At 33.3% G+C, this 18,152-nt stretch overlaps 1 protein-coding gene across 2 annotated transcripts in view; it reads right to left on the reverse strand.

Annotated features, from left to right (window-relative positions):
- LOC140432468 (uncharacterized) overlaps positions 1-18,152 on the reverse strand; it is a 39,329-nt gene that overhangs the window by 20,219 nt on the left and 958 nt on the right. For both annotated transcript variants that reach the window (XM_072520379.1, XM_072520378.1), the window contains exons 2-3: positions 10,796-11,092; positions 3-930 (exon numbers count right to left, since the gene is read on the reverse strand). In XM_072520379.1, the coding sequence (XP_072376480.1) occupies positions 3-930; positions 10,796-11,092 (1,225 nt within the window). The remainder of the gene's footprint in view (positions 1-2; positions 931-10,795; positions 11,093-18,152) is intronic.

The following is an 18,152-nucleotide window of genomic DNA, read 5'->3' on the forward strand; positions in this document are numbered from 1 at the left end:
ACCTTCTTTTACTTTCTCCTCAGCAAATCTTACACTTCGTTTTGATCGTGTCTTAGAAATACTGGTTTTAGTCTTTACCGATTGTTTGTTAGACTCATAATTTACATCCGCACTTAAGGTTTCTTCCCAACTATCTATTCTAAGGGGATCTAATTCGTCTATAGGTAATTCACTTGGAGCTACGCTATTTATTTCTGAATAATTCATTCTCTCTAAATTTACGACTAAATTATATTTACAAACACTATTTACGAGGTCCTGCATGTTTTCCTTATGTTTTTGTGCGCCTATTTTTCGTTTTCCAATGGTGTTCTTTTGTTTTTCAATGGCATCGTTATATTTTTCAACGGGTTCTTTAGTCACAGGTTTGAAAGGTTTTGCTATAATAGATTTCGGTTTCTTTTTCATTAACTTTATCTTAAAGAAAGATTTTTTTCGTGGATCTAAGGAATCAGGGCTACTTTCTGAGTCATCCATACCTCTGTACCTAGACCTTCTCGGAGTTGTTTTTATCTCATATTCAACCAATTCTTCAGTTTCTTTATATGCATTTTCTTTGTCCGTATATAGTGAAGGAGAATTGTATTTATCTATAATATGCTCATGTTCATCCCGAAACCTAACCCTTTTAGGTGTAATTGATTTTCTTACTAACTTAGGGACATCTTCTAATGACTGATTTGGTAGCTTGATTATAAGTACTTGATTAAGCAGCTTTGGATCAGTGTTCACTGTCTTAGATCTCCTTAAATGTCTATCGGTTTTTAAAGGTTTAAATTTCATATTGTCTGATGGAACTGGTTCTACAACTGTCAAATCTACAATATCAATAGGGGACTTTCTCTCTGCTTTTGTTCTAGTTCTTCTTGTAGGTGTTGAATTCCCCAATACTTCAAATTGAGAAACTATTGATTCTTGCTTCAAAATAGGCTGAAAGTGAAAATGACAACAAATCAAAACAACATAATAAAGTTATATATGACTATATAAATGACTGTATTATTATTGATTCTATATTATTATGATTTATTTGGGCTGTAAAGCTACTTCATCTACACGTGGTGCATTTGAGTAACGCTAAATGAGCAAGCAGATATTGACAGTCAGACAATCTTCGGGTCTCCTAACAGTAAGACACATTTTACGAAACCTAAATGTAAACATGCTACCACAGAGTATGAACGGTACTTTTCAGGACTCTGAGAAGAAATCTGGGACCTGTAGTCCGAATTTATCACATAACATAGGACGCATAAGCTACTCCAAAAACCCAAAACCTATCAAAACTTTTAAAAAGTAACGGCATCGACCTAGTCGTTACACAGGAAACTCATTGTGAAACTAAGGAACAACTTCAAAAATGGGGTAAAATACCAGGTTACGAATTGTTAGGAGCAACATATCACCGATCTTATGGAGTAGCAGCATATGTTAAACAAAGCACAGAAAATGCCTCCTTCATATATGCTTCCACTGACGACGAAATCCATAGCATCTTCGTAAAAATTAGAAAAATCATGGTTGTTAACATTTACAAAGCACCAGCCACACTCTGACCAGTCCATGTCATCTGCACACACCACCACCCTGCAATATATGTAGGTCCAGGGTGAAGCAATGAAGGTACAGAGACTGCGACCCAAACAGGAACACACTAGTTAAGTGGACAGAGGATGAAAACTTCTTTGTTTTTAATGCCAGGGATCATTTTACATTTAAATCAGTTGCCTGGAAACAGGAATATAATCCTGATTCGTGTTTCGTTTTGAATGATAACAATGGCTAATCCCTAGCAGTTTCACGAAAAGTACTTTCTGACTCACCACTAAGTACTTACATTCAAAGTCTAAGATGGAATCTAAAAAGAGCCAATTGGACCAAATTCTCCATAGAAAATAAATGCTTAGGATAGATAGCTATTAAAAATTACAAAAGATTTGCTGGTGCTGCAAAAAGCACTGCTAAACCATGCATACCGAGGGGCTACCGCAAGGAATATATTCCTGGATGGAGACAGAACAGTCAAGAGATGTAGTTTTGGTAGCTTGGACAAGCCCATGGAAGATTTTTAATGGGACATTTAACGCCGTCAATTCTTATTGTTACAGGTGAGTCACAGGTAAGATAAACTTACCACTGAATATTGGTACCAGGAGCAGGGAAAATGTTTTTCCCAATTTCGGTAATTTGACACAGTACCGCATTCATACACAAAGTTTCGAATCGGTATATAGATTATTTTTTTTTAACGCCGTACATTTTGGCTGGGACAGGGGTAAGAAAATCTAAGACGCAACGAACTTAACAATCTTAATTTGAACCCACATGCTGTGTGTACCAATAAGAATTGGCGGCATAGTTTCTAAAGTTTTTATTACATATTGCTGTATTGATTTATATGTGATTCATACTGGGTCCAAAGACCCATTAAAAATATCCCATGGGCTTGTAGTCTGTTAGTCCTTCATCCGGTGATCAAGAAGTAGCACACGAGCTACTCCACAGCCTAGCTGCAACGAGACAGGAAATGTAGATGGAAACTGTTGAGAGCCTAATGTTCCAAATATCGAGCAGAAAAGCTTGGACATTACTACGAAAACTGGGACGCGCTGCAACCACGGGAAGACAACCTCTAACTGTTCCAAACACCGATCCTTCACATATAGTAACAACATCCAGAGCCCCAAAAGAAAAAGCTCACATGATTAACATCAAATGAGATCATAAATCCCTTAAAGTAGAGCCACGAAAACTGAAGACTCCAGCCCCTTTATGTAACGAGATATTTCAAATGCTCTTAAGGATCTTAAAACAGGAAATGATCCAGGTTTCAATAGTATCTATTTGAGAGTGTTTACTGAACTGTGGCAAAAATACAAAAGTCTAGTTGTATCCATTCTATAGATATTATAAAAACCGCTAATGTTCCACAAACATTCAAGCGTTCAAAAATAATTTCTATCCTAAAACCAAGTAAACCACTCGATAGTACCAAGAGCTACAGACCAATAGCTCTGCTGTGTGCAACATACAAGCTACTAGAACGATTAATCTGTAACAAAATCAGCACATGATGCTTCGAAATGATTCCTGCTGAATCAGCTGGGGTTAAACCCCAAAGGAGCTGTACAGACCAAGTCCTAACACTCACTACCCACATCAGGGCAGGATTTCAAGCGAAACTCAAAACCACAGCTACATTTATTTTTCGGCAGCCTATGATACATTTGGAGAGAGGGCATGATATACAAGTCTCTTTGTAGAATCCTATGCATACTTACAGCCCGACTGATAGAGAATATGCAAAATGATAGAATGTTACAAGTCGTCATGAGATCCAGTATTACCTTATTACAAGGAAACTAAAGAATGGACTACCATGAGGATTAGTTCTTGATCCGTATATTTCAGACATGCCAGAAGCAATATCAAGAAAATTTGGATTTGCTTACAACTGATATTTCACGTTCTCGTCTCAGTCGCAAAGTTGTGAAATGAGAGACGTGTAACGTGTAACAGGATAATAAGTATTGTGAAGTCTCTTTCTAGTGAGGAATGCAAAGGCAAAGATAATATATCGTCTTTGGAAGAATATGAACATCGCTAGTTTAGTGTAATATTAATACGTAAACAAATATTATTTGAAGAAAATGAAAAGGATATTTAGAGTTTCAGTTTATTGAGTTTGTGTAACTCGTATTTGTATCGATATTATGATGGTCCACATTGGCAACACTTTTTATTCAGAGATTAACATACAACTATTTTGTTGCTCTGTTAAATCACAATCACAGGTAAAAATCACAATGAATAAAAAATCACGATGACAGTTATACCTGTGATTGCAGAATCACAGTTTAGCCCACCACTACTCTGGACCATTTTTTACACAAATAGGGTAAGCGCCATCTCTGCTTTGCGATTGCGAAGAAGTACAAACGATTACCCACATCACTGAAGAATATAATAAACAAGGATAATATGCTAAGCGAGAAGATTTCATATTACCCACACCATCATCGACAAAATATCTAAATAACTTGGATATTTGTCTCTAACTTTTTATCTCATTCCTGTATATATTTAAATTATATATTATGTAAATGTTCACATATTTTATATTTAAACATTGTGTATCTAATGACATACGATAAATAAATGATGTATTTATGTAAAGTTAGTTTAATAAAAATATAAATTTATCTGTAATCCATCCCTTTCTAGGTCACATGCGCTTCTTTTGCCGATGACTTGTCTCAAGCTGTTATCTATCTGCTAGTCTATTTTCCGTTATTCTCTTAAAGCGTATGTTTCATTCTTCTTTTTATCTTGCACATATTCATTTGTTATCTACCTTTTCCGTGTTTGTAATATCATTACTTCTTGTTTAGTCCATCAATGTTTTTCCTGTTATGCTTCTAATGATTCTCCTTTCATTGGTTTTAAAGTACAGTGGTACCTCGATATACGAGCGCCCTAATATACGAGTGTCCTGAGATACGAGCCGCGGAGCAAGCGATATTTTGCTTTGAGGTGAGAGCAAGATTTGAGATACGAGGAATCGGTTTTTATTCAAATTCATACCTTTTATTTGACTACTTCTAATTTGCTTTGTAAATAAAAGGTAGTTTTACTGGTAAGAGATCTTTACGGCTTCGCCATAAAGATCATTTTACGGGTCTGTACGTGACTATTACTTGGGCGGACAAATTAAATGGTCATTGGAAGTTAAATCCGACAAAAATTGGATTCTAATACTAATCATATTGCACTCCCGATGTCGGTGTAATTTACACTGTAAATTTTTACTATAGATCTGTCTGTCTGCTTTGCTTGTTTCCCTCATTTTCAAAGTATTGTTGATAAGTTTGGTTCGTGTTTTGTGCTTTTTGTACATTCCAATATTACATTTATTTATACAACCATGGGTTCGAACAAGAAGATAATGTTTATTGAACTAAAAACTAAAACGTAAAATCATTGAAAAACATGAGCAAGGTGTACGAGTAACTGTCTTGGCGAGGATGTACGGGCGTACCACATCAACGATAGGTACTATACTTAAACGGAAGGATGTGATAAATGGTATAATGCCAGCTAAAGGCGTTACAATAATTTCTAAGCTCCGGACTTCTCTCCATAAAAAGATGGAGAAACTACTAATGGTGTGGGTGACAGAGAAGCAGCTTCAAGGATGAATGTTAACACAAAGCATGATATGTGAGAAGGCACGAGCGATTTACTAAGATTTGCTGAAGCAGATTCCACACACTTCCACAAATAATGATGAATCGGAAGACTCCTTTAAAGCCTGTCGGGGCTGGTTTGACAGCTTTAGAAAAAGGACCAGCATTCACTTACTCGTCAGCTGTGAAAGCAGCTGAGTTTTACATCAAAACCTTTTCCAAACTGATAGAAACCAAAGGATACATTCCCCAGCAAGTCTTCAACTGTGACGAGACAGGGCTTTTTTGGAAAAAAATGCCGAATAGGACTTTGAGGTAACGGGGAACACAAACCTTACCCTTCGAGAGTTGTGGAAGGATCACTTTAACATAGTAATATGCCTAAGAATTATTGAGCAGGCCAGACTAGGTGTTACAACAAGGACCTTAACCTCTGCATGGAAGAAGCTGTGACTGAGGCTGTAGATGAAAGAGCCTACTTCTTCTTCTTCTTCATGTACCCTGTCCTTTCAGAACGTTGGTTACCATCATAGATCATAGCTATCTTAATTTAATTCACTACCACCCTAAATAGCATGCTTGTATCAACACCATACCAATCTCGCAAGTTCTTCAACCATAAGGTTCTTCTTCGTCCTGGACTGCGTTTGCCTGCTATTTTTCCTTGCATGATATTTTGTAGCAACCTATATTTGGGACCTCTCATTGCATGTCCGAAATACTCCAGCTTTCTCTGCTTGATGCTTTTTATGATCTCAGTAGTCTTGCTGAGACGTTCTAGTATTGTGGAGTTTCGAATCTTCTCCATCCAGGAAACTTTTAAAATTCTTCTATAGCACGACATTTCGAATGCCTCAAGGCGATTTAGATCGATTTTATTCACAGTCCAGGACGACACCATAAAGTAAGACCGAGAACACGTAGCAGCGAAGTAGGCGGATCCTCAGTGCCAATTTTATGTCTCTGTTACATAACACCTTGGACATCCTTCTAAAAGCCGCTCTAGCCTGCTCTATCCTAGATCTAATTTCGCCGTGACTTTCTGCGTTACAATTTAATTGCTGTCCAAGGTAAACGATTTTATCAACTTGCTCAAGTTTGGTATTATTTACATATATAGACGGTTTTGTATGCTGTTGTTTACTTATTACGAGTATTTTGGTTTTCCGTATGTTCAGATCCAGACCTGCCTTTCTACAACTCTCAACGACACTATCAAGTAGTGTTTGCAGATCTTTTTGACTAGAAGCTAGAAGTACTGTATCATCCGCATATCGCAAATTATTGATGACTTCACCGTTCACAAGTATTCCTTCTTGTTTTTCAGAAAGTGCTTTTCTGAAAATTCTTTCGGAGTAAACATTGAAAAGCAGGGGTGATAAGAGGCATCCCTGTCGTACTTCTCTTTTAATATTAAGAGCCTCTGATTCTACACCATCTACTAAGACTGATGTTGTTTGATTCGAATATAAATTTGCAATTATTCGAACATCTCTGCCAATATCTTTTAGAGCTTCGATCAATATAGAGTGCTTAACACGATCAAATGCCTTTCGGAAGTCAATAAAACAACAGTATATGTCTACAGATAAATCTCGACATCTTTGAGCAAGTACGTTCATTCCAAACAGTGCCTCTCTCGTTCCAAACCCGTTACGGAAACCAAACTGTGTGTCATTCAGGTATTCTTCGCATTTATTATAGATACGACCATGTATTACCTTCAGAAAAATTTTCAATAAGTGGTTTAACAAACTGATGGTTCTATAATCAGCACAGGTTTTTGCTGTTGTCTTTTTAAGTAGAGCTATAAACAGTGAATTAGACCCACCATTAAGTAGTTGTCCGCTGGTATATTGGAGTATTGAAAAACGAAGTTATAGCCCCTAAAACATTGCTATCATTTATAAGCTTGTATATTTCAGGTGGAATTTCATCAGGACCAGTCGCTCTGCCATCTTTTGATGATTGTATGGCTTTTATAAAGGGCCTACGAAGGACTGGAACCCGAAGTGTCAGTGGTAGATGAGATTGTTTCTCTTGGAAAATCCATGGGTCTGGAGGTAGATGAAGAGGATGTGAACGAACTTGTCGAGGAACAGTCTCAGGAGCTCACAACCGAGGAGTTAGACAAACTACATTTGCAGCAGCATACGGTGGTTCAGCGAAAAATTAGTTTTGAAGATGAGCCAGAATTGGAAGTCATTGTCTCTACAAGAGATATAAAGGAGATCCTGGGAATGTGGGAGAAAGTTGCAGAGTTCGTGGATAAAAATCACCCTGAAAAAGTTACAACTGGACGTGCATCGGTGTTGTTCAACGAAACTTGCCTAGCACATTTCCGCAATATTCTCCGTAAGCACTTCACTTTTTCTTATGTTTTTACAGAATATGTATGTATTTTGTGTTACTTATAAATAAATGTTTCTTCTTTTAAATACATTTTTTCTTATTTAAAAACTCTTAACAAAAACAACTAACGTGTTTTTTTTTTGGGCTGGAACAGATTAATGACATTTCAGTTAATTTGAATGGGGAAAATTGCTTTGACATACGAGCAAGATTACGGAACGAATTACACTCGTATGTCGAGGTACCACTGTATTTCCTTTGTTGTGCTAGTTTTAGATCTTGTTTTTACGGAGTAGATTATGACAAACTGGATTACAGATTTCTATATGCACGTTTTTGTTTCTATTGTGGTGTGGATGAGCGTAATTACTAAGATTTTCATATTGTATGTATTACAAAGATTAATAAATAATAAATAATATCAAATATTTAATATTTAACTGGGTCAAGATTGTGTATTGTTTAATATCGAATAGATGTGTAATTATTTTGTAAATTTGAAGTGTTCTAATTCTTGGCACGAGTGCCGAGTAAGCAAACTCATGTAACACTTCCACATTTAAGTAAAGAACTGAATTTTATTAATTAGAATAAACTGAGATTCAGTTCAACAAAGATGTTTTATTCTCCCTTAGCTGCTTAACATTGAAAATAACGTAAAGTACCACCGCCCTTTAGTCACACATCAGGTGTTTTTTTCTTCATATTGTGTCGTTCAGATATCCCGTTGTTCCGCTTGCTTTTATCACTTGTTCCTTTACTTCTTCTTAATATTGTCATTTGATAACTTAGTTGCAAGTATTTAAATTTCTTTACTTGTTCTACAATTTCGTTTTAAAATGCAAGCTTGCACCTTATTGTATCTTTTACTACTACTAGAATTTTTGTTTTTTTTTGTGGCCATATTTTCATACTAAATTCCTTGGCCTTAGTATTGAATTGATTCTTTGTCGATCATCTTCCTTCTCCGCTATAACAACTGAGTCATCTGTAATTTTGCTCAGTTTTGTTTCTTACCTATATATTTTATCACTTTTTTGATATTCAAAGGTACTTTGTCTGTTTTATAGTGAGTATATTGACTATATACACTAAGCATTTTCTCGAGCCTCTTTGTAATTATATAGTATATAATCTCCTCTTGTGTTGTTGAAAGTATACTTATGTTATGTTTTGTATTTAAAGTGATTATTATATTATTATTTATACTGTATTGTAATGGAGTATTTATGTAAAACTATTTTAAGAAACATATCAATTTGTTTGCATTTACAAGGAACAATTATATACACCCTCAATTCAATTTTACAAAAGTTTATCTATAGTACATTTGAAAATGATTGATAGCACAAATTTTACAGCAAAGGTTGGTCAATGCCGAAAAAACGTAATAATTGATACCTTTTATCTAAATTTTCACTCGACTTTAATATGACCACCCTTACAAACCTTAAATAAGCAATAACTGAACGCTTCAGTGACGGAGAACATAAAATTACTTTAATATAAAAAACTAAAGGTACAATATTACGTACCCACATTAATTTTTTAAAAAATACTAAATATTGATTAGGACATTTCCTTACAATTTAATAATAAATATATTTTGGGTACTAGCGTGATATAAACTTTATTATATTAATTATTAGTATTATAATTATTATTAGTATTATAAATATTATTAGTATAATTATTATATTAATTATTAGTAATATAAATATATAACTACATACATAAATACATAAGTTGTCTTCTTTCGATAAGGAGGCATCATCATCAGTTTCTTCATTTCCCACGGAAATAATAATTGGTTCTATTGTTTCCTTTATTAATATATCAAGTTTCCAGAATGTTTCTTCCTCTGCTACGACAAGTCTTATAACTTTTTGCCAATTGTCAGATGAAATTTTTTATATTGGAGTCAGATAATAGTTGACGAACATCTTGAAGTTTAAATGTTCTATTATTTCTCGCGACATATCCCTTCATTTTAGCCCAGATTAGTTCTATGGGGTTAAGTTCACAGTAATAAGGAGGTAATCGCAACTCCATGTTATATTGCTACATATTTCATCTACAGTGTAGATTATTTACCCAAGGGTGCCGTGGTTGAACGAGTTTTTAAGTTAGTGTGCCACAAGCTAAAAGAGTTTGGTAACCGCTGATCTACACTATCATCATCAACCAGTATGCGTCCACTGCTAGACATAGGTCTCCCTCAGTTCTTTCCATCTGTCTCTGTCTTGTGCGGCTAGCATCCAGTTATTGGATGCTAGCCTAAACAAACAATATTTTTGCCTTCTCTCCTCAATTTTCGAATTTCCCTTAAATATTGCCTCCTCCAACAAATAATTTCTTCTTTCTCTATGAGCGCTGATTTTTTTATTGTTATTCTCATAAACGAATCGTAATTCACGTAAAGTTTTCCACAATTTTTTTTTTTTTTGATGTTTGGCAAATATTCGTCTTCATTAAGGTCTACTAAAAGTAGGAATCTTTTTCTGTAAATAAAATGAATGAACTTTTCTTCGAATCGATTGTTTTACAGTATCGTCTATGTGAATGGGTTTTCTCCCTGTTGACGTTTTAGGTGCTTCTGTAATACTTCCAGTATTTCGTTGCTTTAAAAGTCTATAAATAGTTGCTCCTCAAACTACGGTCATATTTGAACACAACTATACTCCGAACAGTACTTGTAAAATGTTTATGTACAAGAGCATCATGTACATTTAATACTAAAGTTTTCATTTGCACGGTTAAATGACTCTTTAATTTCACAGGAGTAAAATTAAACGTATGTGACATTTTTACTACACAAGTTCACTCTTATTAATATCGCTTTTTATTATATAACTAACAATTCTGCGTTTTATAATCACAGGACTCTACAAACATAACCTGTTAATCTTAACTAAAATGATTCACAATCTGCAAAACACGTTCTGCCGCTTGAAAATTTTAATCTTTCTAAGAAAATTGAGGGCTTATAAATTAACCTTCTCCTTTTCAGAAATTGTAAATATTTTGTACCTGTAGATATCATTTGTTGATTAAAATGACTACAAAATTGAAGACAAGAATTGAAATAAATTGGTATGTTCTAAAATTTTAGGCAAAACTTCACTGTTTATAATGTTATATTGGGTTTTATCTCACGTGCAATAAAATTTGTGCTATCAATCATTTTCAAATGAACTATAGCATGTATTACCATATACATTACACAAAATTTATTTATTCCTAAAAAATGTACTTACGTATTCTGATATTAACTTTTCCTTGACTGTACTTTTCGTCTCTAGATAATACAGGCAATCGGAACATACATTTGATATAATTTCATCATTTGAACAAGGAAAATCTCTGCCAATTATTGACTTAAAATGAGTCCATTTTGAAACATTTATAACATCTTCTGAATTTCCACACAAATGACAATTCTCATGCACTTTTTCGGCCGAACTTGAATGCAGAATATCATCGTGGGTTCTTTTCATTAAAACAAAACTATGATAACATAGTGGACACACTTTTGGAGGTTTCAGATTTATAAGCTAAAAGAAAATAGATATCTCAGAGAACTTTTTAGTATATGGCATATGTATATTAAATGTTGCTATTATATGTATTGATCATATATTATATGCTATATATTATATGCTAGCTATACTAAATGTCATATTATATGCTAGCAATTAAGCTATGAACAGCTTATTTATTTATTTGGTTCTTCCCAATTAAGAGAATAAAACACAAAACGTTTTTCTCTACTCCTTATTTTTTATTTTATTTTATTTATTTATTTATTTAACCTCCTTTAAAACACAAAATGGTTGTTATTATATTGAAAGAGTGCTTACTACTGCTAAAAACTAATAACAGAAAATGGATGAATGATGGAATGAAAATTATGAAAGAAAATGAGGACACATTCCTTTTCTTTTAAAATAATTTTAAATTAATAAATAATAAATTTAAAAAATAAATTCTGACTAATTGTTTAAAGAATTGTAGGTTTTCAAGGTCGGTGTTTTACAATGCCACATAGGTTTACGGGTGTATAGGCAATGGCTTGGAATTTTTTCTTTCTCACATTTCATCTTCAACTGAGGCAGACATTAAACCCCTTATGAAGATTCTCAAATATCTGCGCTGTTTATAGCCTTTATGTAGCCTCGAGCTCAGTGGGTTGGTCTGAATTGGTATTGAAATTTTTCTAATAACCAAGGTGACAGTTCCTCTTTTGTGTTCAGTTAAACCAAAATTTTAGTACGTTTTGTTGTCCCAGTATACACTGGACCACAACTACAGGGAATGTGATAAATTCCTACAGTGGACAACTGCATGAGAAACTTGAAAACAATGTGAAACGCATCGATTGTATCAGCTACACAATCGTGGAAATGAAATTCAATCTGGAAAACAGTGTATTTCATATTATATCGATATGGAGAATAAGCAAACTAATTCTTTTTACTTACTTTACTTAATCAGTAGACCCATTTGTACCATTCCGTGTTGGGCCGTTTAAAATACAATTCATTAAATTACAATATTTGACAGTCTTCTGAGGTGTCCGAACTCTTAACGAACTTTCTCCATTCCTTCCTATTGGATGCCATCTGTGTTGCTTCCTGCCAAGTCTTACCCTTACTCTGCAGTATCTGCGAGATGTCATGAATTCCATTCTTTAATGGGTCTTCCTCTTCTGTTCTTCCCTATTAGTTTGGCATCCCACACTCTTTTTACTTGTCTATTATTGTCCATCCGGGTTAGATGTCTGAACCATGCCAATTTTTTCTCCTTGATTGACTCGAGTGTCGGTTTGATTTTGAGTCTTTCTCTTATTTCTTCATTTCTGATTCTATCAGTTCTCTTTACTCCTATCGTTCTTCTGAGGTATTTCATCTCTGCTGTCTGAATTCTGCTCTGATGTCTTTTGCTTAATATCCAATTTTCTGCTCCATATGTCACTGTAGGTCTATATATTGTTTTGTATATTGTCATCTTGGTCTTTGTTGATATTTCTTTGTTATTAAGGAATCCTCTATTTAGTGCTTGGAATAGTTTTCCTGTGTTTTCCATTCTGTTGTTAAGATCGCCCTCGATGTCTCCTTTATTGTTGATTACTGTTCCTAAGTATTTGTATGAGTTTGTCTGTATTATTTTTTGTTGGTCTATCATTACTTCTATTTGATCTTTCGTCCCTTGTTTCCTTGATATTTTCATTATCTGAGTCTTCTCTTTGTTTACGTTTAGGTTGTATTTGCTTGCTTCTAGGTTCCATTTCTCTAAGTTGTATTTCAGTTTTTCTGCAGTTTCCGCAATTAATACTATGTCGTCTGCAAATATACACATCTCAGCATTTATCATTTGCATTCTGTTCCAACCGATGCAGTATTTCTTGAATGTTTTCTTGCATTCTTTCAATATCTCGTCTATTATATTTATGAATAGCACTGGGCTGAGACTTTCCCCTTGTCTAACTCCTTGAGTTGTTTCAAATGGTTCTGACTGTATATTTAACATTCTTACTGTATTTGTTGTTTTCATGTATATACTCTTTGTTGCTTCTATCAGTTCTTCACTTACTTGTTTCTTCTTTAGGCTTTCCCATATATCTTTTCTTTTGACTGAGTCGAATGCTTTTTCCATGTCTATAAAGCTCAGATATATTTCTTTATTTTTATTTTTACTTTTTACTTGTTGCATGCAGGCTTTTTCTATTACTTGTTGCATGGTAAATATATGGTCTTGTGTGTTGTGTCCTTTCCCGAATCCACTTTGTACATCCTCTAATTTATGTTCTATTTCTTTTCTAATTTTCTTTCTATTATGGTTTAGTATACTTTTGCTGCTACACACAGTAGTGATATACCTCTATAGTTCCTACAGTCTCTTGTGTTTCCTTTCTTGTATATAGGTATAATTACTGCATTTGTCCATTCTCTGGGTATTACTTTTCTCTTCCATATTAGTTTATATATGTACAATTTTTCTTTTGCTTTTACTCCTATATATTTCATCATTTCTGGTGCTACTTCATCGCTTCCTGGTGCTTTTCCAATCTTTATCTTTATTATTGCTTCTTCCACTTCTTTTTCTATAGTTTCTGGATTTTCTGTGTTTCTCGTGGATACTCTCTTGTTGTGGCTTTCCTTCTCCATTGTATTCGCTTGATTTCCATTCAGTATCAGCTGAAAATGTTCCCTCCATTTTTCCATTATTGTCTTATCGTCGTTTATTATTGTTCATTCCTTGTTCATTATTTGTTTCAGTTTCGTTTCTTTGTTGCTTCTTAGGTTTTTCAGTGTTCTGTAAAATAATTTTACGTTTTCTGTGCTATTTTCTTCCATTTTTTCCCCGAATTTTTCCCAACTCTTCTTTTTCTCTTTCTTAACTATCTCTTTAACTTTTGTTCTTTGTCTCTTATAATTTTCATATTTTTGTTGTGTTTTGTCTTGTATGTATTCTTTCCATAATTTCTTCTTTTCTTTTATTTCTCTTTTCACTTCATCGTTCCACCAAGATGTTCGTTTCCCTCTGTTGTTATTTCTTGTAGTTCTACATATTGATTTAGCTGTTTTATCATCGCATTTTTAAATTTTCCCCATTCTTCTTCTAACTAATTCTACTATTCAAAAAAGGAGATAAAAAACAGCCAGAAAATTACAGAGGTATAAACTTGTTAAATACTACGCTAAAACTTACAACTAAAATTTTATAAGTGCTAATAAATCAGAGGATAAGTTTAGCAGATGAACAACAGGGTTTTCGTAGTGGAAGATCGATGCAATATTCCTTATAAAGCAAATTACTGAGAAATCACTAGAGTATAATAGACCAGCATTTCTGTGTCTGATTGACCTAAAGAAAGCGTATGACAGAGTAAGACTCAAAGATGTAATCCATCTTCTGTATAATAGAGAAGTTCCAATAAATATTATAAATACTATCAATAACATCTACCAAAACAACAAAATGGAAGTCAGAATAGATGGAATAGATAGAACCCATAGAAATGGGCAGCGGAATAAGAGAAAGGGATTCATTGAGCCCCATGCTCTTCAATTTGATCATGGATGAAATAATCAAAACTGTTAACAAAGGAAGAGGATACAGAATGGGAAACAAAGAAATCAAAATACTCTGTTACGCAGATGACGCAATATTGATAGCCCAAGATGAAGATAGTCTGCAAAGACTGGTTCACAGATTTAACATAAGAGCAAAAGAATTTAATATTACAATCTCATCTCAGGAAACTAAAACAATGGTAATCAGCAAAGAACCAACCAGATGTAAAAAAGAAATTGATGGCATCAGTATTGAATAAGTAATGGAAATAAAATACCTGGAAATTACACTGTCTAGCTATGGAGACCTAAACAAAGAAGTGGGATATCAAGTACAAAAAGCAAATAGACTAGCAGGATGTCTTAATAACACAATATGGCAAAATAGACACATTGACACTGAGATGAAGTCAAGAATTTATAAAGCCAGTGTAAGACCGATAATGACATACACCTCAGAAAAAAAACCTGACACAGCCACAACGTAAAGGCTACTGGAAACGGCAGAGATGAGAGTACTGAGAAGAATAAAGATCTGGAGTTACAAATACATTTGTGATATTTGTATATATCTGGAGATGTATATATTTAACAAAAATTGTAATTTTTATGGAAATTCCAATAGTTGGTGAGTCACTGGTTGATTTTCCAAATCGAACATAAGTATAAATAGTCGATTTCCACTAAATACTGGGGTAGAATCAATATTATATAGATGTACAAAAACACTTTTTGAGTTTAATCATAATTTCTTGTAGATTGCTATTTTTAGGGTCATTTAATTTGTTAGTATAGCTTTCTATAATATGGTTATGTCATTGATGAATGTATTCTGCTTGATGCAATTTCAGAGGATTTTTTGTTCATTGAGTTAATGCATGCATTAGGAATTCCTTCGATAGGTATAGCTGGTCTGTTAGCAAATTTAGGTGACCATGCTTGGTGGTCTTCAGCATTGCATAACAAACATTTCTTTGGAAGAGGAGATGTACACATTCTTGTTGGATGTTTTCCTTGGCATTTCCTACAGCTTATTAATGTAGTGCAGTTCACTGCAATGTGGGTATATATTAAACATTTGGAACATGGGATAGAAGTAGGTTCAGACGAATGGCTGAGATAAACATAATGGTGGTAGTTTTCAAAGAACACTCCTTCATTTATGTATTTTTTTTTAAACCACTTATAACTTTTTATTATTACGTCAGAGAAGTTTGGATATCTTGAATTCCAAACATTAGCAAACTTTATTCTTGATAATTATTATACTCTTGATAATTAGATGACCTAAGAAAATTTGTTTATAGTTTTAATTAATCATGGATTTCATTTGTAGTGAATAGTTGTGTGTCATGTTAATTACATTTTTTTTTGATGCTTTGAATGTTGACATTTTTTTTATGAATTTGATTGAGATTGATTTATTGGGTTTTCAGAAGAATATGTATCCATTATTATGTTTTGAAGATGTTGTTGAGATAGTTGTGTGTCTTTTTTTGTTGATTTGATAAATGTAATGCTCTATGGCATCGTTTTTTTTTATTCTTACTTTTTTCTATTGTCCATTGCCATCTATTTCTATTTCTTCTTCCCAGAATTAACTTTTGCTACTTTCAGGAGACATTTCAGCTTCCTATTCATGCTTTTTCCTTACTATCTTTTTTCTACTACTAATTAACTTTTAAAGACCTACAGATTCTAAGGGTTAGAAGATGGAGGGAAGTTGCCAGGAATCAACAAGAGTGGCGACTTCTTTGTGAGCAAGCCAAGATCCACAACAGATTGTCGAGCCACTTATGATGATGAATTAACTTTAAATCAACCTTTAACTATTATCATTAGCTAATTGTAGAAAGCAGGCCAATTTATGTCCTTTCTCTATGAATATCAAATGATGAACTGCATTCAAACCATTTACATATTTATAGTTTCAAATGAAGCAGTTCGTAAATTAAATTGTTATAAAAAAAACTAAAACCAAGGTTTAAATGTTTTTTTATACATTTTTTAGTGGTTTATAGATTGGTATTTAAAAATAAAAATTTATAGTTAATTATTATGTCACTTGTGTGGGTGTTATTGGTGTGGGTGTTATTTGTATATTATCATTATCGTTTAGTTTTTCTAAAGGTTTATGTCTGTTCTTGGTACTCACTGGTGGTTGTTGTATTTTCTGCTTTTGGATTTGCTTTCCTTTATTTTTGTAGTTTTTTTGGTAATTGACTGCTGAATAAATATATTGGCAACATTTTTTCTTATATTTGGTTGACCTACTAGTGGTGCAGGAAAGTATGAGTTATATTGGTGGGCATTATTTGGTACATTTGAAGCATATTGTTCATTACTTAGGAAAACATAAAATGAAAATGATATTGTAAGGGATTGTTGTGACTGCGCATACAGTTGAGGTGTATCACACATCTGAATATTTTGATCTTGATTTTGTTGTTATAGGAAACCACTGGATTATTGTTTTTTGTTACACTACAACTGCTTTTGCTTAATAATTAATCACATTTATATCTTTACAATTAATCACTTTATTATTCATGTTATTTCACTTGTTATCAGTATCAATAACCTGTTATGGCTGATAGCTGAAACTAGCGAAAGAAAAACTTCAATCTCAACATAGATATGAATAGGTGTTTACTTATTGGCTTTCAAATGTGAACTAAGTACTGTTCAAAAAACAATAATATATATGAGGCAACAAGAGTCATGAATATGATGGTGGTTTCTTTGACTAGAATTATCTTTTTCATAGATATCATGCAGAATAGCATTTAAATTTGTGGGGTAAGATTTTCTATTGATGAATGAGATGTCCTTCCTATAAGTTAGTAGTTCTTTAGTTTTTAAATCGTGTTGTTTTTTTTTGTTATGTGGCATTTCCAGTTAAATTTATTATAAAAGTGAAGCTATTATATTTGACACAATTTTTTGTGTCTTCTGAGTTGTGGTGGCTTCATGGTTACAGGTGGACAGTTCCCTTTTAGGAGAGTGAATGTTATATGGGAGAATTTTGTGTTTAAACTTTTTTTATTAACTGTTACTTCAAACTGAAGTATATGTTTCAAAACTTCATGAACCTTCTGTTCAAAGAAAGAAAAACAATAAATACTCCAACTATTATACTAATGAAAAAACAGTGTCACTCTGTCTTGCTATGAGAACACACTGCAGACAAATAAATGTTTTCAGTACTGTTATATTTCATAGTTTTGTTCATAGATCAACTTCACCAAATGAGTCAGGTTCATGAAAGACATCTACAGATGTCTAACTTTCACAAATCATTTTTTTTACCGCTTATAGTAAATCAGGATTTGATCAAAAGCATGACTTACATCTAAAATGACTGTTAATTTCCACTGAAGGGTTGATAATATTTACTATGCTATGAGATTAAGGAATATAATTTTGTGAATTTATTGCTGCATTATTCTCTTATTAGTTTTATAATAATTACTTTTTTGGTATTTCATTTAAGATTATAACAGTAATCAAGTCTAGCCCTGGTGTAATTTTTGGATTT

This window comes from Diabrotica undecimpunctata, chromosome 1 (assembly GCF_040954645.1).
Source record: "Diabrotica undecimpunctata isolate CICGRU chromosome 1, icDiaUnde3, whole genome shotgun sequence".
NCBI classification, from domain to species: Eukaryota; Metazoa; Arthropoda; class Insecta; order Coleoptera; family Chrysomelidae; genus Diabrotica; species Diabrotica undecimpunctata.